We start from the raw sequence: 24,645 nt of genomic DNA on the forward strand, positions 1-24,645 counted from the left end.
TTAGAAACAGTGATGTCTTTGGTTTTGAATGCAGTTCTTCAGACAATACTTTTGTTGTGGAGTAGAAGGTTTTTTGTCACTTTTTTTCCTAAAAAGCCATATGGCATCTTAATTTCAGTTGTTTGCTTATAATGTTCACAGCATATATGAAGACAAAAGAGACATTACAGTTTTGTCTAGTTCATACTTTTAAAAAAAATCTCATTATAATGAAATATAGCGATAGAGAAGACAACTTTTGAAGCTTCCATGGTTAAAACCTAAAAATGTATGCTGCTGTGATATTATAAATTTTACTAGCATGCTTTTACTCATACCTTTCCTAATACCATCCAAGAGTCCCGTGTCTTCTTGTAAAAACTGAATGTCTTTACATTTGAATTACAGACATGCTTTGTCTTAAATTTTTTATTTAAGTGATCATGCTGGTTTATAAGAGTATTGATTGTATTCTTCTGGCCTCTTTGGTCCAATGACTGACAGGTGCTTTCTAACACATTTCTTTATTAAAACAACAAAAAAATTAATGGCTTTGTAATTAAGACTGATCTCCTGTCAAAGAAATAAAATGTCACTTATCACAGGCGGATAAAATATTCTCATCTCTATTGAATGAAGTAAATGTTTTCTTCCGAAGTTTAAATTATTAAATACACTGACATTGGTTAAGCCGCATATGTTTTCCTGAAGGTCAGAAAATTCATTAAGCATATAGTAAGCCATTGATTATTGTGACTAGAAATCTGCAGTGTAGATTACAAATCCTAAACTAGATTCATGTTTCCTGTAGGGATAAGCCATAGTTTGCAGTTAGTTACCTGTTGAGAGAGTGAATGTCTGTTCAATTTTTATCTTTTGAAAAGCTTGGGTTTTACAGTATAGGCAGAATCAGGTTTTGATTTTGATGGTAGTATTTGGAAACTCAGTAGTAATTTCAAAATTAAGTGACGTCCTGAAGATGAAGCCCAGTAGTTGGTGAAAATAAAATGTTTCTGAGTTTTCATTTTAGACATAAATTAATGTTTTTCATGGATCAGAAATACTGTGTAGCTATCTGTGTTTTATGCTGTTCCACTAGAAGTAATTTGTAGGGAACGTAGTTGTATTGTTTTCAAACTCATAAATGTAACTAATTCATAAATATTGACTCCAATGATTTAGCTTTGTTGAAATTTTCGTTGTCTCAAATTTTATCTTCTGTTTAGAGTTGTATCTGTTTTAGCATTGCAGCTGGCAATGGGAAATATTGAATGATTTCCTATCAAAAAACAAGCTTAAAATAATGTTTAGATTAAGAGAATTTTACTTATTGGCTAAAAGAGCTGTAACATTTCCAAAGTTATAATCTAATTTCCTAACATTTATATAAAATGCTTACTACTTCTACCTTTATACCAGTTGGGTCGATATTGTATCCATCTTGGTACGGCTCCTGAGGAATTTTGTGTACATTTCTATAAAGAATATTTTCTGTGGTGGACAGGTTTTGAGTACCTCTCCTGAACTTCAAAGCAGTAGTCTCTTTTTTAAAAATCAGATTGATGTAACTAAGAGGATTTTCAATTTGCTTAACTATCTGGAAGTGTTTAGCTGTGTATTGAATGATCTGTGGTCTGCCAGGACTCAAAAGATTTGTTGGAAGGTGCTTTTTAACTCACACCTTCTCCAGCAAGATGGGTGCTCTCGCAGTTCTGCACCTCACAAAGTACTCTGTGGACTTCTCTTTGACCTGGTATATCAAGTCTTTGTAAACAGTTAAGTATACTGCTTCAAATGAACATATAAATTTTCTCAGTATTAATATAAGGTACAGGTTCAACCTGAATTAGTTTCATTTTGGAAGAATGCTCTGCCTTTCCCTGCAACTTCAAATTTTACTTTTATGGCTTGACAGTTTTGTTTGTAAATAGTGGAATAGAATTCCATGCTTTTGGAAAAAATCCTTTTATTTGAGGCTGATTAGGTAGCCTTTAGTTGAAGTGTAGCACTCTTGCAAGAAACTGGTATTGCTACGTTGTTGTGCCTGTCAAAGACACTTTGAAGTGAACTTCATTGAATATTTTTCCTAGGGTGTATGTTTTTACATAACTGAGTAATAATGTTGGACTGAAAATAGCAATAAATGTCCAATAACTCCGATTTTCATGCACAAGTTGTAATATTAACTGAATTGTAAGATTAAAAGATGGAGATGCTCTTTAAATATGGCTTTTTGATCTATTTTTAATCTTTTAGCTTTGAAATAATTGATAATTCATTTTCTCCAATTTCAATGTTTCAAGTTCAGAAGCCACTTTTGATCATCCTGCTTGGAGGTACCATGTTATTCTGGCCTACTAAAAAAATACATAAAGTCTTTGAAGATTCAAAATTCTCTAAAGTGAATGAAGTTCTTAAGCATTGTAATTATAAATAATGTTGAAAACATGCATTTGTTGAAGTGTTGCTTTTAATTACCAAGGGGCTCTCTGCATGTTATCTGTTTGGAATATGGGACAGTATATTCCGTGATAAGGTTACTGTGTCTTCACTTAAAACTTGGACAATTATGTAAGAGTTCAGACCAAACCTTTCATTTATTAATAAACATATGTACCAATATTTATTGCAAAATAATCTTTGGAGAAATTTAATGCTGATTACCTCAAAAGCCCATGTTATTCTGGGCCAGATTTTTTGTAGTTTAAACTTTCTGAGAACTTACACTGTGGTTGCTTTTGTAAAAAGCTTATCTTGCTATCAAAACTGAAGAATAATGCTTTATTCTGAGATTTCCACATGATAGGCACTTGGAAAGAGAGCAGTATTTCTTACCCTTACTCAATGGATCTTTTCTGTAGTGTTCATTTTTTATTTCTAAACAACCTTTATTCTTGAACATCGAGTAGTTTCACTATTTTTAAGAACAGTAAGAAATGGTTATCTTGAAGGAGCATGTCTGATTGATAGCAGCGTTTCTCCCTTTGAAAACCAAAGGACTTCAGAAAGGTGGCAGATGAGTTGGAGACCTTCCACCCCTGCAAGAGGAGAAGCTTCAGTGGCTTTGTTGAGTTTGCTGCGGAAATGCAGTGAACAGAAGTAATGAGGAGTTAATGTATACTGTTTTCTGTATGTGCTCCAGACAGGGCTGAAGTTTTAGGGTATTCTGAGTGATGCAGGGTATCATGGTATGGCTTACTTAGATTTGTTACTCTGTAGAAGTTTAAATGACAGAGACTAGGATGACATTTTTGTAAAATGTTTGTGTTCCTCTGATGCCAGTTTTGGTTTTATTATTATTTAAGGCCAGGATATGAACACATTTAAGACAAGAAGACATAGTGAGACAGATAAAACAGAATTTAAGTATTGATACTTAAGGAAAAATTAAGGTTTACTTTTAATGCTGTATTTTTTAAGAAGAAAACCTTTAACAGTTAAAAGTGAAAACTTAATGTAATTGATGAAAATTCAGATATGACCTTATTTTGCTTTTTTTATTGATACTGTAAAAAAAGAAAATTTACAGAAACTGTTTTAACTCAAAGGTAACTATTGTGGATATAAAATTATTGCAAGATCCTTCTACAAACATCTGACTTGTTTGCTGTTAAAATTTCGGAGTAAATATTTGCACAGTGATCTTGATATATATATATATATATATAATATATTTGTAAAGATTGACTTCACATTGTCCAGTTTTCAAAATATCAAAAATTTAGCAAATTGCTTTTTTCAGAGTGAAGAGGCATTGATATCAAAGGGTTTTTCTCAACAGAAATAGCAGTATACTATTGAAGTAACTTAGTGCTTGTAGTAGTTTGTGATGATATATTGCATATTGTGCTATAGTACTACAATAGTACCGTATGTAATAGTATGCCATATAATGGTTTTACATCTACTATAATGAAAAAGAGAATTTTATGTACATTATGGGTACAGATTTTAAGGCATTTATCTATTTTGTGTTCTTCATTTTAGGTTTTATATGAACAGTTCAAGTTTTTCTTGAATCTCTATTTTCTCGTCGTGTCCTGCTCACAGTTTGTACCAGCATTGAAAATAGGCTACCTGTACACGTACTGGGCTCCTCTGGTAAACAGAAAAATACTATTAACTAGAAGTTTTGGTTTTTTTAACTTTAGATGAAAAGTTCATGTATACATACATTTCATAAATTTGCATCTGGTAAACTACAGTGGTTGAAGAATGTAATAGATATAAATTGCTTATTTAAAATGACAGTATTTTACAGAGATACTCCAGAAGCTGTTTTTTGATAGCCCTCCCTTCCACCTGCCTACCACACAGGCTGGAGGTTGCTTTTGTTAACTAGCTAGTCTGAGCAGTGCTTTTTTTCTGACTGCTGGTCACTTGAGAGGTTTAAAAAAAAAAAAAAATCTCCAGCTAGTGAAGAACTTTATTTGGTAACATAGGTAATTTGTGTGTTAAGATTCTTTCAGTTTATTGTTATTTGCTGAATCTGTTGTTTTCAGGCTAGCTGAGAATTTAAATAATGAATTTTTTGCATTCCTTCTGTATTGTTTTTTAGCATGTCCTCTTTTGACAAAAATTGAGATAAAATATTTTAAACCATGGATAAAGCAGGAGGAAAAAGCATCTTGAAAATAAGTTATTCATTAAACATGCTTTTCTTAATTGATTGCCCTGCCAGTTGCACTGACTTCTTTTCAATACATCTTTTTCTTATTGAGCCCTCTGCAGTATTTTCTTGGGAAACTGTTCAAACCAGTTGCTTTTGACTCAGGTTTCCTAAGGTGTAAAATTGTATTCTCTTCAGAGGAGGCCCTTCTGGTAATCTGCCAGCTATATTCCCATGATTTGGAATTCTTTTCTTTTTTGTAACCAGATCATTACAACTCTTTCATCTTCCTCCCAGCCCTTCCACCCCAGGTTTAAAAGCGAGGCAGGAAGAACAAATGCTTTATTTTCTAAATTTATAAAAAAAATTGTATTTTTCAGTAGCATTTATTCTCAGTGGTATTCAAGAGGAACAGTGACATGCTGATTGCTTGAGTAAAGGTCGTTCTTAACAAGTCAATAGAGTAAATATTCTGGATTGATTTCATTGTTTTAATTGTTGCAACATGTGTCCTTTTAAGTATTGATAAATGGAGCGATTGTCCTGGAGGTTCTTCACACCTCTATTTCCAGACAACTTTTGGCTTCTGCTGTAACAAGAAACACTTCCAAAGCAGAAAATTTGTTCAACAGTGGGATTTGAAATGGATATTTACAAAGGTCTTTGTCACTAGACGAGTAAAAAGACAGAAATCAGCCTGGCTGGAAGTTGGTCTCTTCACAGTGAAGTGCTGTGTACAGCTCTGTATGTTAGTGGGGTAATAAGGAAAGAAAATCACATAGGATCATTGCCCAAAGAAGGGAGAAAGCACTGTATTTTGTGAACACTGGTAATCTGTTCTGTATAGATGTGTTTGTATTATTTAAGGATTTTTCAAATTATTTTTCCTAGTTTTCACATACAGCTTGAAAATACAGTATCTCAGTTAGTGCTAGTGGTACCCTTTTTTTGCTAACTCATTTATTTCTACTTGAATAGCTTTTCTACTAATGATTAACCTCCAGGTAAAAGAGATTAATTGGATGTTGAGTAAGGCTGAGTATGTATGATGAAAATAGAAAACATTTTAAGTCAGACCCATTGGGCAGTCTTTGTTGCTTAACAGGTAAGTTTGGTTTTCTTTGAAGAACATGTAACTGCTGATAAATGTTCAGTAATAATCAGAGTAGCAGCTATGAGTTGGCTTGTATTTTCTCTCAGTGTTTTAAAGGAAAAAAAGAATTGTTCAGTCTGATATTTAAACTCAACTGTATAGAAGTTGACTATTTGCTAAAAGGTTTTTTGGTGTTTTTTTGATGTTGGTTTTGGTATTTTGTTATTTCAACAGTTTTTACAAGAGACAGACATAACACACTTAGATCAAGTGCTGGAGTTCTTCAAACAAGACTGTATTTTACTGGTTTGTTGTCACTCACAGAGCAGGAAATGGACTTCTTATTTTGAGTCCCAGCATACAAACATGTAAACCATACAATTTTGTAAGCAGTATGCTAAAGATACATAACTGGTTACAGTTAAAGATGACAGGTTTTTTTGTAAGAATGGCTTCACAATTTCAGTTCGCCTGTGGAAGAATATCAAGTTCCTTTGAGCAAATGAGGAAAAAAGGAAATGTCTTTCTTAAATTGTTCCTCACAGTCAGGGTCAGCTGTACTGAACTGCCCAGCAATGTGTAGTGACTGTTAGGGGAAATTTCTTGCAAAAAACATTCTGTGCTTTGTATACTGTCTAGTTAATAAGATATGTGCAATTGGCAACTATATTTGAAGGTGCTTCAGGAGTGCCTTTTTTATGCTGCTAAAATATCTGTACTGCCAAAGCTTGTGCAAATGCTGCTGCCAGAAAGGGGGAGAAGCTCATTTAGTTGTTCCCTAGAAGTAAAAAGGATGTTCTTTGTTCTATGTAGTTCTAATTTAATTATTGTAGCTACTGTAAACCTGAACAAACAAGAAGGTTGCAACAGAATAAACCTTGGAATTTTGGGCTGGAACTGTAAAACAGCCCTTGGTATTGAAAAGGAGCGTTTTAGTCAATCCTCCTTTAGGAAAACTCTATATGTTCACTTGTTTCTTATTGCTGGGAAGCTAGAGAAAGGTTGGCAAACTGTTGGACTTCTGCCAGAAAAGAAGTCTAATGGTATAAATTTTCTTTTATAGAAGGAAGGTATTGGTGGGTGTCTGAAGCTGGACAGATAATCTAGAATCTTATCTATTGGAGGATTTCTGAATATTTGAATTTTTTAGTGATCTTACTTACAGTAATGATAAGACCCCTCTGCTGTTTTATTTCATTTTCATTGGTGGAGAAAGACTGATCACTTGAGTGTAAGAAACCAGAAGACCATATCTGAGGAGGTTTATAAAGGGAGAGAGGAGGCTTATGTGCTTATCCCTGAACTGTTTTGTATTCTTTTTAGCTTCCTATCTTTTGTGGTCCGAGACCATGTTAGTTGTGTGTAGCTCAATCTCTGCTTCCAGCAGAAGCTGCAGTGGCAGTATCCTGTGAATATAGCAGCCAAAGCATTTAGATACTTAGTTTTTTCAGAACAAACCCCCTTTTCTTTGTCAATATTTGTGACATATTAGTAAATAAATACATTTAAGATGGCAAAATTAATTAAGCTAGCCATCTGTTTACCTTTTCTCTGTTAAGAAAAAGGCAGCGAACTCAAGATTAGAATTGGAGAATTCTTAAATGTTTTTTCTAAAGCCTTAAAAGTTTGTGGAAGATAGGGAAATATGCTTATTGAACTGTAAAGGCTGTCTGCAGCTCATCCAAAGCATTTTAGTTTTTAAAATTTCAAATTATATCTAAATAACATGTATTTGGGGATTTAGTTACTTTAATTATAATTCTACGAAGTACAATTTTTCTTTTTTTGAACAAAGATGATATATTAACAGACTAAAGAAACCACTAAAATCTAAATGAGAAAAAAGTAAATATTCTAAGCACATATTCTGTATAGTGTTCCTACTTCTGTATTTCTAATCTAGTACTTTGATAATTCTGAATTGCATAATTATATCTTTAACAGGGATTTGTTTTGACGGTCACGGTGGTACGGGAAGCTGTTGATGAATTTCGACGTTACAAGAGAGACAAAGAAATGAACTCACAGTTATATAGCAAGCTGACAGTACGAGGTTAGCAAAAACGTTTGTATAAATCCTTAAAACATTTCATCATCTTATAAATACATTTACAGGCTTTCAGTTCAAAGAAATAACTAATAGTCTCAAGATGCACTTTTCAGAATGAAACTGATACTGAACTAAATTGCTTGATTTCCTGTAGATAAATATGATTGTTAAACTTGATCTGTTTAAGAGGTGTTGTAAATCTTTTGCTGTTTGTAGAGGAAAGGTGTATGTATAATTGTATATATTTTTTGAAGCTTTCTTCTGTTTAGTACTGTTACTTCAAAGTGCAGTTCTCCTCTGAAACTGATACCGAACAGTAACTCAACAACACTGTCAGCTATTTATCAAGTGTATATAGGAAATAAGGGATCAGTAACTAAGAAATACAATCTAATTAAAATTAACTAGAGCCTTTCAAACTTGTTGGATATATTTGTGCTTAAGAAAAGGAAGATATATTGAGTGTCAGCTTTAGTATCAAAAATATTGATTTCAATTTTTGCATATAATTTGAATTGTATATGATCATGCAGTAGGAACAGCCAGTTTTCTTTCCAGAAATCAGTACAAGAAATAATCAGTTAGGACTTCTTTGGATTCAAAACCTTTGACAGTTTTTCATGAAGACTTTTAATGAAGTGCTTCAGCTGTGAAGTGGCAAATTTGGTAGGACTTTGTAAATTTTAAACATGGGTTGTTTGACCTTGGCTAAATGCCAGGTACCCACCAAGTCGCTCTATCACTTCCCCCCCCTTTCCCCTTGTTTTCTCAACAGGGCAAAGAGGGGAAAGAAAATAAGGTAGACCAACCCCTGTGGGTAAAACAAAAGCAGTTTTAATATAAGCAAAGTGAAGCAAAGGTCCACGTGTGGAAGCAAAAAACAAGAAAACAGCAGATGTATTCTTTCCTTCCCATGAAGAGGCGATGTGGGGCCTTCTCAGGAATCAGGGCTCCGATACGCGCAGTGGTTGCCTCGGAGGACCAAGGGTGCCCCCACCCCCTTCCTCCTTTCTCCCAGCTTTATACTGAGCAGATGTCCTATGGCCTGGAATATCCCTTTGGCCAGTTGGGGTCAGCTGTCCTGGCTGTGTCCCCGCCCAAGATCTTGCCCACCCCGTCCCACTGTGGGGGAAATGTCAGAAAGATCCTCGGTGCTGTGTAAGCACTGCTCAGCAGCAGCCACAACACCAGGGTGCCACCAACACCCTGCCAGCTCCCAGCATCAAACACAGCACCATGAGGGCTGCTATAGGGGACAAACAATTCCGGCTCAGCTAGACCCAGTACAGAGGAAAAACAATGTGCTGCTCTCCACTTTTATGTTGCTTAGCACATTTTACTGTTTAGATTCAGAACAGAGTGCCACACAGAATGGTGCCAGAAAATAATGAATAACTGATTATCAAGTCAAACTGTAATGAATATCCTCACAAAACAACATAACCTTGCTATTACCCTTGAAAGTTGTTTTGCTACAGTATCCTTGAAGCCTCTGTTAAGGATTTTCCTTGCCATAAAAGTTCTAGCAAGTGGGAAGTTAAGGCATGTGAGGTTCTGTCTCAAAAAGTTAGAGTATATGGCATACATTGTGCCAAGTGTAAATTCTGTTCACTAAATCCCAATGTAGATTTCAGTGCAATTTTTACTTTATCTTCACAAATACCTTTGGAGAGTGAATGGGAAGAGTAATCTCACCATATCTGGGAGTCTTAATTAGAAACTAAACTCTTGGAGTAGCTCTGGATAATATTGTCTTCAGAAAAAATGGATGAAAAGCTTGTAATGTAACACAAATATGTTCTGTGTGAAATCTTACCCTTTTTTTTAAAAGTAATTGGAAGGTAAGTGAACAGTCTCATTAGTGATGACATAACCTAGCAGCTGAGAGGAATTTATACTGCTTCCTCGCAGTATGGAGACTTGCATTGTTTTCTGGAGTTTGTATACAGAAGGAAGCAACTGTAGGAATATTTGCCTATTGTTCTTCCCTTCCTTGTCAGCCTGAAGTAGCTTTATCAACATTTAGACATACCACTGTGGAAATTTGCAAATGGGATAGCTGTCATTTGTTTAACACAAGTGGCTGCATTGCTGGCCTCCAGATCTTTACAGTCATTAATACAATCTGTAAAGAAATGAACTCATAATGGCTTTTCTTTCAAAGTTCTAGTTTACATGCTGGTTGGTTTATTAATTTTTTTTTTTTTTAGAACTGTTACCGCAGGCCACTGAACACTCATATTTGAAATAGATGGTACCCTATTCAGCAGTAGTGTTAGTAATCTGAAATTCTTAGATCTGGAAGCACATTTATAGTTTATAGTTACCAGTGCAATGTAAATGTCAAGACTGACATTTGCTGTTCTAAGAGCTGTTTGGTGCCTTTTGTGCTACTTTTTTCACTTGAATTCTTTGGAGTTAACAATGGAGTTTCTGGTAAATTGCTAAGCATTTAAGCATCATTTAAGGAGAAGTTTTGGAATCCTAATTTCCTCTTTCTGAGCTCATGAAATATTTCATAAGGTTATGTGTATTTGAGAAACTTTTAATTTTGTAGCTTCTCCTAGAACTGAGGAAGTTGCCAAATTAAAATTGGATTTGGTCACCGTGACACAGCTGTTTTATAGATACGGAATAGGGATTTTAAAATAGTATACAGTAGTATATAGGTAAAGCCTAACAGTTATATCAGGAACTGACACATTAGCGAGCAGTGACTTGTTCAAAAGAGGTTTTAAAAATGCCCTTTATAAAAAAGAATATCAGCTTTTATCCAGAAATGTGTATCTCTTTTGACTTTCAGGTTTTGCTGTCAGTGCCATCATGAATTCATACTTGGTTTTTGTTTTGTTTGTGTTTTGGGTTTTTTCAAGATTGTGATATTTTACGGAAGGAAAGGTTCAAGATCTCTGCTTACAATGAACTCTAAATCCTATGTTGACAACAGTGTGATTGAGCTAACGATATTCTGAGTTGTGGCCATTTTTAAGAATGAAAACATTATTGCAGTCCCCACTTGAACTAAAAATTGCCACAAACACGTGTATAAAATAATGAATAGATGATAAATTGCTCCTTTTTCATAAAAGGCATTCTGAAACTCAAAGGTATCATTTTGAGGCAAAAAAGCAGGGCTTCCTGCTATGATAAAATTAGACCAAGATTTTTACAGGTTTTCAGAAGGATTTAGGTATTTGTGTGTGCAAATTAATAAAGCCTACATTAATAAGTACTACACTTCTGCAAACTGTTTTTATAAATAACTTTCAGTATAATTACCTAATTTTTAATATTGGCAGTACTCTTCAAGTGGAAAAATTCAGTTAGGTTTACTATGCTAACCTACAGGCTAATGGTTTGGAGAAAGAAGGCTTTGTTACTTGTGAATGAACAAACTTGATACTGATTTAATTAAAAGCCTGAAAATCGATGCCTCTCTTAAGAGTCACTTTTCAGAGTGGAACTGCACTTTATAATGCTCTAGTATTTTTTTTCCTAGTGATTTTTACCTATGTAGGTTTTACAGTCTTTTATTTGAACCTGGTATTTTTTTTTTCTATCTCAAAGATGGGAGAAACTGACATAGAGAGGTTAAGCAGGTTGCCTGTGCTCATATTGGACAGTAGGAAAACTAAAAATTAGAAAGGTTCAGTGTTACCTTTGGTTTAATTGTACCATTTATGGAAGATAAAAATTAGAATTTAATCACTTCAGTTGTTTTGCAAAATTTTTTGTTTATTATAGGGAAACAAATGTATTTGTAGCAAGAGAAGCTACTGGGATTTGAATTGTGATTAATTACTTGTATAAAGATAGTGTGGGTGGGCTGATTTTTAAGTTAAAATCTTTTTATACAGCACTGCAGTAGATTAAAATCAGGAAGTCTTTGACTACCTAGCAGTGTTGACTGTGGAGTCATTCTTAGCCTCAGGAGCCCCTAAACAGTTAAAACGTGAGTATCATCTTTAGACTTGCATGTTGCTAGCGTGAGAAGTACCAGCTTTTTGAAGATGGTGGATTCACATTAGTGACTCCTGGACTTAAAATTTCTTCTTAGTAATTCAAGGCCCTGAATTTGTTCTAATCAGTAAGTTTTAGGGTTTTTTTAATAATAATGAGCTGTTCCAAGTAGGAAATCCAGGGAGAATGGGATATCTGTTTTAAGTGTTACTTAATTGTACTTAGGCAGCAATGGCCAGTTTATAGTCTATAGACTAATTCTGATCCATGGGATATCCAGTGTTACACAATTTTCTAGTTGTCATGTAACATGGCAAAGCTCAGTCTTCAGTCATCCTCTCATGAATTTGCTATGTGTAACTTTGCACTTGTCAGAAAGGTGAACTGGCTACATATGCAGTTTTAGTGGTTTCTACTTTTTCAACCCTTTGTGGCAAGTGATGAAACATGCAAATCAGTGAATGTATTGAATTTTTATGTGAGCAAGTCAATTAATATACCGGTCCCCCTGTCTTTCATGTGAATCTTTTTCCTTGCATATTTTTCCAGATTATGGTATTGAATCTCCTAGATTGTTCATTGTATAATGCATTCTGATGTCTTAATCTTTTTATTGAGATGTTTGTTGCAAAATCCACTTTGTGTTTTTGCATATCGAAGTCTGCAAATCCTTAATAAACAGTTTTCAGTCAGTATGCAAGTTAAAGTTGGAGGGAGGAAGAAATCTGCCTGTAGAAATGAAATTAACTTGCTTGAAGATCCTGTCAATTTAATTGCTTTTTTCTGCTTCAGAGCAGCTCACCTGTGTATCCTTTTATAAAGCAGAAACTGGGATGGAAAAAAATTTAGACCTGTGCATGCGTGTTTGGGAGAACTTCTGTTTTTTTTCCCTAAGGGACCATTATACTTTTGGCTCAGCTTCTTGTCTTGTGCACTTAGGTATGACCAGTTAAGTGCCTATGAAAAAACACTGCTATTCTGCAGAAGAATGACCTCAATTTCATAAACAGGCTATTATCTCTTTCATTAAACTGCCAAAAGCCAATTGGATAATAAAATTGAAAAGCAATTTTAACTCCTTTTTTCCTTTCCCATTCTTGAAGTTGGCAGTCCTGCCCCAAACCTTTCCTAGTTAGGTTTGCCCATGCAGTGTTACTGAAAACAAAAAGATCAAGAACATCATAACTAACTGTGATAGTCACAACTATGAGTTGCAGAACAGGTGGTCCTTTTGCTTTTTAAAAAGCCAATGCTTTTAAAAAAAGCCAACAAATTTTCTTAACATAGAGAGACAACATTAAGTCTTTATTGCTTGCAAGATTTCAAACCTAACAATGATTTCATTCCTGGTATTTAGACCATTTGGAATAAGTTATTAAAATATTAATTCATTGAAGAATTATATAAATTGAATCCATCTGATTAGGGAAGCAGTAAGCAACAGCAGAAACAAAACTTGAAATTTTAATGTAAGAAAGAATTTGAAAAAGAGGCTGAAAGAGAGGAAATGTCTGGGGGACTGTTTTCTTCCACATTTTTGCAGCATCCAGGAGATTGGATAAGAAGGAATGAAGGCTTTCCATTTCACCCAAGAGGTCATAGTACGTAGGAGAGAGGAGCTAGGAAGCTTCTCTCTAAAGTTTTATGTTGATAATTAAAGACTAACGGCAGTTCACTATGTGAGATGGAGTTTGAAATAAGGATCCAAGGACAGCACTTGCGCTGAGTTGCAGAAGCATCCTCACCTTGGACTCCCTGAAGCTTTAAGCTTTTCCCCACTGCCTGCCTCCCCCACTCCCTCCCATCTCCCCATTATATTATGTATACACTAAACTATACTGACAACTCAGGCTAATAGATACATGATAAACTTTCATATGATCTAACCTTGACTCCCTTCATTCAAGAGTTTTACATTTATGTGTTTGAGACAAGCTCTGTTACCAACTCCAGAAGCAGTATGTCAGAGAGTACTCAAGGTACCATGAGTGGGATGTAATAACAAATTAAAAAGAATTTGAAAATGCTACTCTCTGAAGTTACTGTTCTTTCAGGAGTGGTTTGCACTGATGTAGTAGAAACACTTTTTAATAAAAAGAAACAAAGTTGTTTCTGATAACCACATTTTGTTTACTTCATTTCTTAATTTTTTAATGTGAAATAGTTGTTAGCACATATGAGATATTTATTAGTTTTTCAAATCACTGCAGTTCATTTCAAAAGGCTTTATCTTGGGAGTTTAATGAATTACTACAGACACATTTCAGTGTTCCAGTTCTGCATAATTCTATATGTTGCTTTAGGCAAAAGCCTTGCGCCTTGGTGGACTATAAAGTCTGGATGCGCAACCACTTCTGACAGCTTTGGACTTTTTATTGGTAATTACACAGATGGTGAAGAGTGTTTTGCTACAGAGATGTTTTTAGAGAAAAAATAGTTTGCAAAAATAATTTATGCAGTGAATAACATTGAGTGTCTTTCTCTAAATTCATCTTCACTAAGATGTATTATTGCATTATTTTAATGTTCTCTGATGTGGTATCTAATGATTCTTATTTTTGCTAGTCTAAAGGAAAGTGTTATTTATTGACTTGTCAAACTTTTAAGCCACTCTCTGAATTACTGACAGGTTTTAGCATTTATTTTTTAGTGGAATATGCCCTGTCATTCACATTCATTGTAGAATTAATTGTCTTGTATGTCACAGGCTACTTCCTTACATGTGGGGATATACAGGGTGCTCTAACAAGACATGTTAGTGAGTAATAGACAGTATTCTGTGGTGTTACACTAAGCCACCTAGAAAACAGTCTCATAAGGAAACTTTTCAATTCATAATGTGAAAATCCCAGGGTTGCTAGACTGAGTACAAGCAAAGGTGCAGTGAGGGTTCCTGTTGGTATACTTGGCACCAGGAGTCTGCTTTTGTCTGCCCTACATCATGTTACCAATGAACGTTCTACCTTCTCTTGTCTTCTTGAGGCTTAGTGTCTTTTCATCTTTACTGTAAATGCTGTTAGAAGATGGCTGTGGAAAGGACAATTGTTTAAGTTGATAAAATTACTAGTAGTTGCATTTGATTAGGATCTCTGAATGGCTTTGGTCATACATGACTGCATAGGTGGCGTAGATCTGAGACTTAATGCAGCTGGTACTAGGATTTCTGTGGCTGTTATTACTATAATCAGTTGATTGACTTGATTATCACACTGATAAAATGATGAAAATTGTTAGTGGAGGAATTTGAAACCAAATAGGAAATGTTACCCTTTTGTTAAAGCTAGCAGACTTAGACAGCAAAGTAAACATGATATTTTCTGGTATACGCTATTCACTTCTAGACAAAACTTGAGAATTTATAAAGAGAATTCACAGGCTTCTACAGTGAAGCAGACTCAGTATGTTGATTTGATATCAGACTTTCTTTTAGTGGTTGAGCTTTAGTATTAGTAACTTTAGATTTAAAAAAAATGTTGAGGTATTGACACTAACTTAATTTCCATAGCTATCTTGAAATTTCTGTAAAGAACTGCTAATGTTTCTCACTACAGCTTGTTTTATACCTCAGTCTACTCTGCTACTCCCTTCACCCTCACAAACATGTTATGACAGAGTTTAGGAGTCAGGCTGAAGATACAATTTATTTTATATTTGTGGGTGGGTGGAAGGTGTTTCTGGCAACTGAAAAACTTAGAAAGATCATTATCAATAACAACCAATGGCTTTCAGAAATAACCTTAGAGACAGACTGAACAAAAGTTCTGATTTTCCTCTGACATTGCACATTTTTAAAGTGCTAATGTCATGGAAAATGTATTAAAGATTAGGTATAGAAATACACTTATTGACTGAAACATAAAACAACTATTAATTTTGCATAAAATGCAGTTTTAAAGAGCAAGTACTGAAAATAATTACTCAAAACATGAATCTTACTACCTTTCACCAAATGCACATGTAAGTATAAGGAATTTTTTGAGGTTAACCCTGATCTCTTTTCACTGAGAGTTATAAGGAGGTCTCATGGATTTGGAACCTATCTTAGCTTTTCTTTTGTAGTTAATATAACTTTGAGAGATGATATGAATAGATTTGTCAGTGCACATTCTAATACTTGGATTAAACTCTAAACTGATTGCTGCTTATTCTATGCTTTTGTGGGTCTTCCATTCTAATTCGTTCAGTCTGATTTTTTTTTTTTTTTTTTTTTTTTTTTTTTAGAACCCTAGCACCTGACTGTATTTTGACATTCTTGTCATCTGATACCTGCTAATCAGATGCCCGATGCTTGGAATCATAATCATGATAGTGTTTCTGATAGGAAAGGATATTCTGTATGGGGGTGTGCTTCAGCTTGTTGGGCTGTGTAAATATATGTTTATATTCTGAGTTAACTGCTTCTGAATTTATTACCTGTTACATCTTGGAAGAGGGTTTCTATATGTCATGACTTGTTTGTCTACAAGGTTTGGGGGGGAGTGGTGGGGTTGGTTGTTTTCAACTCAGGAAAGTACTTTTTCTGGAATTGTAGCAAGAACCTGAGACTAGAACAACTGAATTCTGATGAGATCAACTGTAACTCATTAAGCAGTAGCTTAACCTCTCTGTCTCAGTTTTTTCAGTCTATCAAATAAGAATGTTAAAACTTAAGTTATACAAATATTAATATGTTAAAGAACACACAGAAATTAAACTGGTATGTGTGCTGTGTATATTTTTGAATGAGTTTTTCACAGCAGTTACTGACTGGGCAGCTCTCGAGAATCAAAAAACCTCTATTTCAACTTTCTGATATTTTACTTGTCTAAAATGAAATCTTCAGGCATTTCTTCTGACTTTAGAGAGGCTTACCTGTTTTCCACTATAATTGCCAACAAGTGTCAAAGAATGCCAATTATATCAGTATCTTTAGTGGCCAAGCAAAGCTACCTGTTGGTAACTGAGCTGTGACTAAACTTCTATGTGAGAATGCTCCATGACTGTAAGCCATCAACTCTTGACTTGTCAGAAATAGAAGTGGTGTCTAGTAAGAGATGTGAAAGACTCCTTTTTCCAATTTTACAATTCTGTTATTGATACTGTAGATCAGACTTGAGTATCTTCCATACATACTTTTCCTCTTAATACTTCTACAATAGCTAACTGGTTACAAAACTAGATTTTAAAACCAGTGAATTATTTAGTCAAACTGATGAAATCTATTTATTGTGTTTATCAGAGATCCATTTTGTATAAATTATAAGATTTTTACCAAACAGTAACATCTTCAAGTATAAATTGCATTCTAGAGTTTATATTCTTGTGACTCTACTAATGTCTGCCTAAGTTGATTACATTTCTTCTTTTTTTTAAGGTAAAGTGCAAGTTAAGAGTTCAGACATACAAGTTGGAGACCTCATCATAGTGGAAAAGGTTGATACTTTTTAAATATATTTTAGAGACTAAAGATTATTTACATGCTAATTATCTTCTGAAGAAAAGTATATCAAGGTACTTATCTGTTAAATACTAACTAGCTAGTGTTTCAGTTCAAGTCTTATTTGAAAATCTTCAAGGAAGTCTATTTTTCGATTAATTATAAGCTTAATTGAATAAGCATTTATATTCTATGAATTGGTATATGCTTAAATTTATCTAGTGAAGGGAGTACAATTACTGAATTAAATTCTCTGGCTTGTGCTGTGGTGGATGTTCTAAGCTGTCTGAGTACTCATACCTTCTGATGCTTAAATCAGTGTTTTCCTATGTCTGAAGCCTTCAAGGATAAGTTATATTTTTATATACATAGAAGTATATTTATATAATTATAATATGTATATAATAAATAATATTAACGTTTATATCTTTTTAAAAGGTTAAAAAAGCTTTCCAGTTTGATTATAAATGGTGAGAACTGTGAACAACTTTTCCCTCTGTTAGCAACAGTCTTTATTATAATACTTATTTCAGTTGGTTTTCTGAGGTACTGAGAAATTACTGTGACCTTGAAAATCAGCTTGATTTCCTTGTCAGAGGAAACTGTTTTTACTTAAGCTTATTCTGAAAAGGTGACTCACTTTCTGGGTGCTAGTGATTCCCATCATGCTTTGTATTAGAGAGCTAATCCATGGAGATGCTAGAAGGAGTCACCTCAAGTTGAAGCTTGTATCTACAGCTTTATTTCAAGTGTTGTATGGCAAGTTACAGTTTAGCAGAATAGTGGAACCTAGTCAGTGGCTAGACTTTTCTAAACATGGTGGTTTTATTCCTATTTAGTTGAGTAAATTACTTCTGATAAAAGAACATCGTTCAGCAAATATGCCCTCCTGATACATTTTGTGCTTTCTTATTTGTTAACACCTCTTCTTTTACTTGGAGAATTCAGAGAACTCATAAATTGTTAGTGGGCAGATTATTTTATATTTTCAAGAAGAAACCCCTCTTCTGTGTTTTAGAAAACTTCTGTTTCCTTCCTTTCTGTTTCTTCTACAGTCCAAAGAAAGAACAATACACCCAAGTCTCATTTGGTTTTCTGCTCTCAGCTTAAACTATATCTATTTTCATGTAATTTGTACTATTTATTGCCTTTTTTCTCTCTTTTGTCTGATATCTGTACCTGATAGCTTCTTGGACCACTCTGAGCAGCATATACTAGGGTAGACAAGATTACCACTAATATGTCTGGCCTTTACATCTGTTTTGCCTTACGCCTTGCTGTCGAAGAGTGCAGGTGGAGTCACCTTGCAACTGCTCACTTGTGCGTATTTGAGATCTTCTAGGAGACAGAGAATGAGATACTTGCTTTGATTTTTATTAGGAAACTTTTCAGGGCTGCCTTAATCTCTAAACCTGGAATCAATTACTATAGTGTAGGGAAGACTCTAGTGGCTACATAGGTAATCTGCTTTCCCTGAAATTTACAGAGAATCATCAGTCTGTTGAATTATGCTAGAATTTGGAAAACTGGAATTACTTTGGGGATCAATCTGTCTTGTATGAGGTAGGTCATTAGCATCTATTTCAGCATTATTTGCAGCAGCTTACAGATCATATGTTGCGAGTACCTGAAGTTTCTAATGAAAAAAAGTAGTGTTTAAGGATTTAGGGAAATAATGAGTAGAGTACTCTTTGATGAAGATTTCACTTGGGTATCTCAGTAAAACACATATAATAGTTTGAATGTTGTCTTTCAGCTTCAAGCTCCCTCCCGTTCCAGCAGAGCTTTTTTTCTTTTTGGCCTAGCTGGGGGTACCTTCAGACTAATAAAATTAAATGTTTTCTGGTTCTGTTGAGAAGTGTATTTTCTTGAAGCAAGCAGTTTTCAGTTTCAGAGTATGGCTCTTAAGCCAAAGAACCAGTCGGGAGTGAAATGTTCAATTGCTTACTCTAATGGCAAAGGAACAAGTTAACATTGTATTTGACTGGAAGATGCATCAACAGCACTTCTGCTGTGAAATTAATGACTCATTTGAGCTGAAGATCCATATGTTAACTAGTGACTGCATCACATATACTAACAACTTAAGTGGAAGGCTTTTCTATATTTAAAACTTGAGTATTCTCTGATTATTTTCTTTTTTTTAATAGGCCTGATTAATTTCAAAGCAGTTCTAAGTGACTGCAGTGTGCTTAAAACAGTTTAGTTCCAAGTAATATATCTATTGTTTCAACTGAAAATTTTGTAATGCACTAATACTAGGGGCCTGAGTAGAAGATGATATTGCCTGTTTTCAAAAGCTAAAAGACATTTTTGTGTTAGCTGCAAAACTGTCCCCTGCCTGGAATGGACTTGCTGCTTCCTAGATGTTCTCCTTGGTTTGTGATAGATACATTTTTAGTTTCTGGTGGGAGCACAGGTGTGCATAGTGTTCCTAAATAGCAGGGATGTGTTGAAGAGTTCAGAAATTGTTATTTAGACGAGTAGCTTACTGACAGTTTGGAATACATTTTGGAGATGTGAAGAGGGCATTAAACTTCATAACACAGTTAATTATTAAGAATAACATTTAATAATAACAATACATAATAGTGTTTTAAAACATGTGAAACAGTAATGCTTTATCGGGAAACTTTGAGAGCTGGTCTTGGATCTGTAAAGGGACACAATTGTTTCTTAATTTCAGATGTAAAGTGAAAATAATCCAATATTTGTTAGGATTGCAGTTAATGCTACCATGCAGTACTGCACAGCATGCAGATGCAAGAAGACAGCTGGGAAGTACCTATTCTGTTTATAACTCAGAAGCAAGCAGGAGTATTTTAGTGAGAGAAGTACATGGTTCATTCCACACAAATGGAGAAGAAAGGACAGTAAATGCAAAATTCTGATGTTCTGTAGCTATGGGCAGTTGTAGGGGAATTGGGAGACTGACTAGGAGCTGGAGAAGCTTATGTAAATAACAATCTCATTATAATAACATGAGAAAAATGAAAAAGTAATTTGAAAGCTGTTAGAAATTGTATTTTTCAAGTGAATGTTGTAGCCTGTGTTGCAGAGAAATATAGGTATGTTTTGTGGGTTTTCTTGTTTTCCAGTCTGTCTGGTATTCCTGAATGGTATTAGCCATGGGAACCCAGAAGCTTGAGGAGTACTTACCTTGTGCTGACCATTGTCTTGCCGTACTTTGGTCTCTAGGAATGAATCTGTAAGTCTCCAGCATAGACAAATACTGAGAGAAATCGAAGCCCTCCTTTCCTGGAGCTCTAATTCTTCCCAGACTTAAGCAAAACAATGTATTCAAGTCATTTTCGTGACTTCTATATTCAAATTTGAGTATATATCAATAAACATTTCTAGCTTCATCTTTGTGGTAATTGAGATTACATAGTTTCTTCATGGGTTTCTGAATGCTTGAAGTTGTATGTGTTGTCATTTTAACTTGTTCCACTTTGATAAATATAACATGAGAGGGCTAACATGATTGACATATTGCTGCTGTTTGTCTGTGACAATGTACAACAGAATTTAATTTTCTCCATAATGAGGTGTTAAAGATTTTTTTGTAGCATACTTGCCATCTGTTTCTGTGTAGTTACTCTTTTATAGTGACTAGGTACATCTTTGCTCTCCAGTGTCAGCAGTAAGTGACAAAGGTTTTTGGTATCTAGTATTCCAGTAGTACCTTTCTGCCCACTTCCAAAATACGGGAAACCTGATGAAAAACGAGATATCAATCTTAAATTCTCTTGTGGTTTTGTTTTGTTTTGTTTTTCCTGAGAGAGAAAGTAAAGACAAGACAGTCTCTAGCCTTCCCTACATGGAAACATACATTCAGATATATTAATGAAGGAAAGCTTACATTATTTTATAGGAAACAAAAACAAGCAGAGAGAACACATTAAAAAGACATAAAATCAATATTCATTTTTTCTATTAAAATATAAAATGCTTAGTTGACTAATTTGATCACAGTTGTGCAACTTCCTCAAGAGGGGACATCAGGGGGAGGTGCTAATCTCCTCTATCTGGTGACCAGCAATAGGACATGAGGAAATGGAATGAAGCTGCATCAGCAGAAGTTCAGGTTGGACATTAGGAAAAGGTTCTTCAGGGAATTGGTCCAGTACCAAGCCTGTCAGAATTCAAGGAGCGTCTGGGCAGCACTCCTAGTCAAATGGTTTGGTTTAGGTAGTTCTGTGAGGAGCAGCGAGCTGGATTTGATCCTTATGGACCCTTTCCAAGCTGAAATATTTCATGATACTACCTGATTTTTGTCAGGCGTACAGACCTGAATTTTGGATAGCAAGTACCAGGTGAAGGTTTCAGTTACTGAACATGAAACATGCCTTCTCTGTGGAAGTTGGTAATGATTTTTAAAAACCTGTTACTTATTCAGATTATTAGAACTTCTATTTAATTTAGTATTAGATCACTTGACTGTTATTTCTGCAAAATTTTCTGATAGTGTTCAAGTGTTACAGTTTGTTTACAAGTAACTGGAAGTTTGTAGGCTTGAAGCCAGTAACCTGAAACTTGTGTAATGGATTTATGTCAGAGCTGGCAGGGAAGCCGCAAAAATGTATAGCTAATCTATATGAAGACTGGATAGCTGCTTAATTGTTATTGTCATTTAAGGAAAGATTTATTTAATTTTGAAGTTGCATTTTCCCTTTCCTCCTTTTTTTGTTCCTCTAAAAGGTGCATAATAATACATATTAAGATTAATGTTTTTACTGAATCTTTTTCTAAGTCTGAATATGAGATATTCCTGGTTGAGTCTGGGCTCATGATGGGTAATAAATTTCACTACATCTTGAATTATTTTCTATTCCAAGCAAGATTCAAAAAAATGCTGTACTAGCTGCAGTTGTAGGTGAGCAGCCTCTTCATGGTGAATACTGTTGACATATAGACAAGCACATGAATTTTTAACTCTTTGGGCTTTTACAAATAAATGGAAATTGCTGCAAATCAGGAAGTATGCATGCATGTAAATGCATAATTTTAAGCTATGAGGAGGCATTTTTGCTAACTGCATAGTATTTTTAGGTAAACCAGAACATGCATCTATTATCTAGTGTTTCCAAACTTGCTCTCTCCAAGCATCTTGTTTGCTTGAGGTAGTGCTATCTCTGTAGCCCTTGCTGGCCCCTCTATACTGAACTTTCCATCTGTGCGCCGGTCGGGCTGGAAGTTAGACACAGACCCTGGCTAAAATAACAAGAAATTTAATACAACAGAGTGATAAAACAATCTGAACAACAACAGTATCAATGGTAACAACAATAAACAGCAATAACAGTGAACAAGACAAACGATATACAGAGAAATACCGCTAGCTGGTCTACGGAAAGCAGAATTCCCTCCTGAACCCGCCAAGGAGCAAGGAAAAGGGTCCGCCCTGACGTCAGCATGGTATGAATAACCTGGCTGGAGATCCCTTCCCCCTCTCTCTCTGCTGGGGAAAACTTTATCCTGGCTGAACCAGGACACCATCAATAGAGAATACAATTGCAGTTGCTTCCAGTCCCACTTTGGAATTGGTATCCTTGAGAGTATGTAACAGGGAGTGGCAAAAGGTACGTGCTTCCCAGAGATTGTAAGAATTTACATCATCTTCTTTTGAAGCTGAGCCTATATAACGTAGAATCCAGTTATGGATGACATTATATCCAACAGCAGTTGACTCTGATAGATCTATTCAAATCACACTATTCCAGATGGCACTGTTGTGGCTGCATGTTGATCTCCAGAAAGTTTCTTAGGAGTAATGGAAAATTTTGCCTATCCAGGATATTTCGTGGTCAGAAACATTCTTGCTGTATGACTGTGGCTTCTCAAGAACTGAGGCAAATGTTAGAGTACAGCATTATATATGGGAAAAAGCATCAGCTTCAGTGGTGGTGTCTGGTGTAAATACACATGTATTCTCCATTATGAGTGATACAGTGTGAATTTTTCCACTGTCTGAACTGATTTGTATGATTAGTCAGGCATAGTATTTTGAAGGTCCTACACACTAAGCATTATACAAAGCAGTGTTTCAATAACCTTGATAGATGTATTTTGAGCTGTTTTATTGGAGGGGTCTATGAGTGTACATTCTTCTAAGGCTTTTCTTTTGACATGCAGTGATAAAGGGGAAGTTCTGCCTTCAAAAAAATAAAGTACAGGGTTAAAAATGAGAAATTATGTGTCTGGTTTCAAATCAAACCAGTTTGAGTGTGCTGAGCTTCTTTCTGTTCATAGCAGTGTTGTGTCCTTAAATGTTGAGATGGAGGACTGACTTGACTCAAATGAACGAAAATACCCCTTCTGTTTTGTATTGATCTTCCTAGGAGGTTTTTGAATGTTTGATGATGCTGTGGTCTGGGCTACTGCCTAGATTCCTGTTGGGATAAGCACATTCTGAGCTGCTACGTGCTGAATGCACATGAATGTTGTATAAAGATAATTTTGAACCCATTATATTTTTCTTTGATAGTTAACATCTTTGTAATAACTCATAGCATCATATCTTCCACTTTGATACAGTGAATCAAAGTATTGTGACTAGGATTACCCTTATAAAATTTACAGGCAGGATTCTGTATGCTATGTTCAGGTCATGAGATGTTCCACTGAATAATGTCTTGAAGTTTTCAAGTTAGCTTGACCCTATCTTCACTGCTGTTTCTTCTGTATGAAATAGCTAACCAGTTTTCTATAGCTGGTAGCTTGTGTGCAAAATAGAGCCACAATTGAATTAGTAGTGCTGTATTAATTTGCAATTTGATTATAATTGAGGTATGAAGTAGGGAATAATTATGTAGCTTTGAAATGCTCATACACTGAACACACTTCTTGGCAATTTACTCAACAAAAATTTAGGTTTTTAAGGCTGAAATCTATGAGTTTTGTGTATGCCATGTGGTGGGCTTTGTCAGCTACATTTATTTTCTTTCCCATTCAAATAGACAGTTGAGCTCTTAAAAAATAAAAGATGAGCCTTAGGTATGCAGTGGCTTTCAAGGCAGTATCAACCAAGTATAACAGGAAAACCTGAAATTTATTCTGAAATGGAAGTACTTTCTATGTGAAAATAATTTGTGCATTATATCCGCTTAACAGGTAATCTGAAATTAATATTAAGAAATATTTTTTAGCATGAAACTAGTAAAGCTATTGCTAATAACCCATTGAGATTTCTTAGTTGGTTAAAGGTAGTCTGCAAATGAAATGCAAAGGAATCTTTGTGTTTAGCTTCAGTAGCATGTGACATACTGGACATAAGTTGTGATGGAAGAAACTGCAATTCAGTACAGTATCTTTTCTCATTTTGTACACTGTTCACTCTGGTCCCTGTCAGTTTAGTCTGTCACTTTTTTCCTTCCCAGTCCTGTATTTCTTTAAGGTTTTGACATGTTCTTTTGTACTACTCCCCCCCATTTTTCATGCTTAAACCCTATGCTGGCAGTGTGTAACTTGCGCTGGTAGATGCCTTGTGAACAAGTGGTGGAGTAGCTAAGGATTTGGGTAGGCATGTAGCATAAGGG

General features: G+C 35.0%; 1 protein-coding gene across 1 annotated transcript in view; it reads left to right on the forward strand.

Annotated features, from left to right (window-relative positions):
• Positions 1-24,645, forward strand: part of ATP9B (ATPase phospholipid transporting 9B (putative)) — a 165,464-nt gene that overhangs the window by 22,996 nt on the left and 117,823 nt on the right. The window contains exons 4-6 of the mRNA XM_026843584.1: positions 3,967-4,080; positions 7,626-7,734; positions 17,045-17,103. Of these exons, the coding sequence (XP_026699385.1) occupies positions 3,967-4,080; positions 7,626-7,734; positions 17,045-17,103 (282 nt within the window). The remainder of the gene's footprint in view (positions 1-3,966; positions 4,081-7,625; positions 7,735-17,044; positions 17,104-24,645) is intronic.

Source organism: Athene cunicularia, assembly GCF_003259725.1.
Source record: "Athene cunicularia isolate RWA chromosome 2 unlocalized genomic scaffold, athCun1 chr2_part1, whole genome shotgun sequence".
NCBI lineage: Eukaryota > Metazoa > Chordata > Aves > Strigiformes > Strigidae > Athene > Athene cunicularia.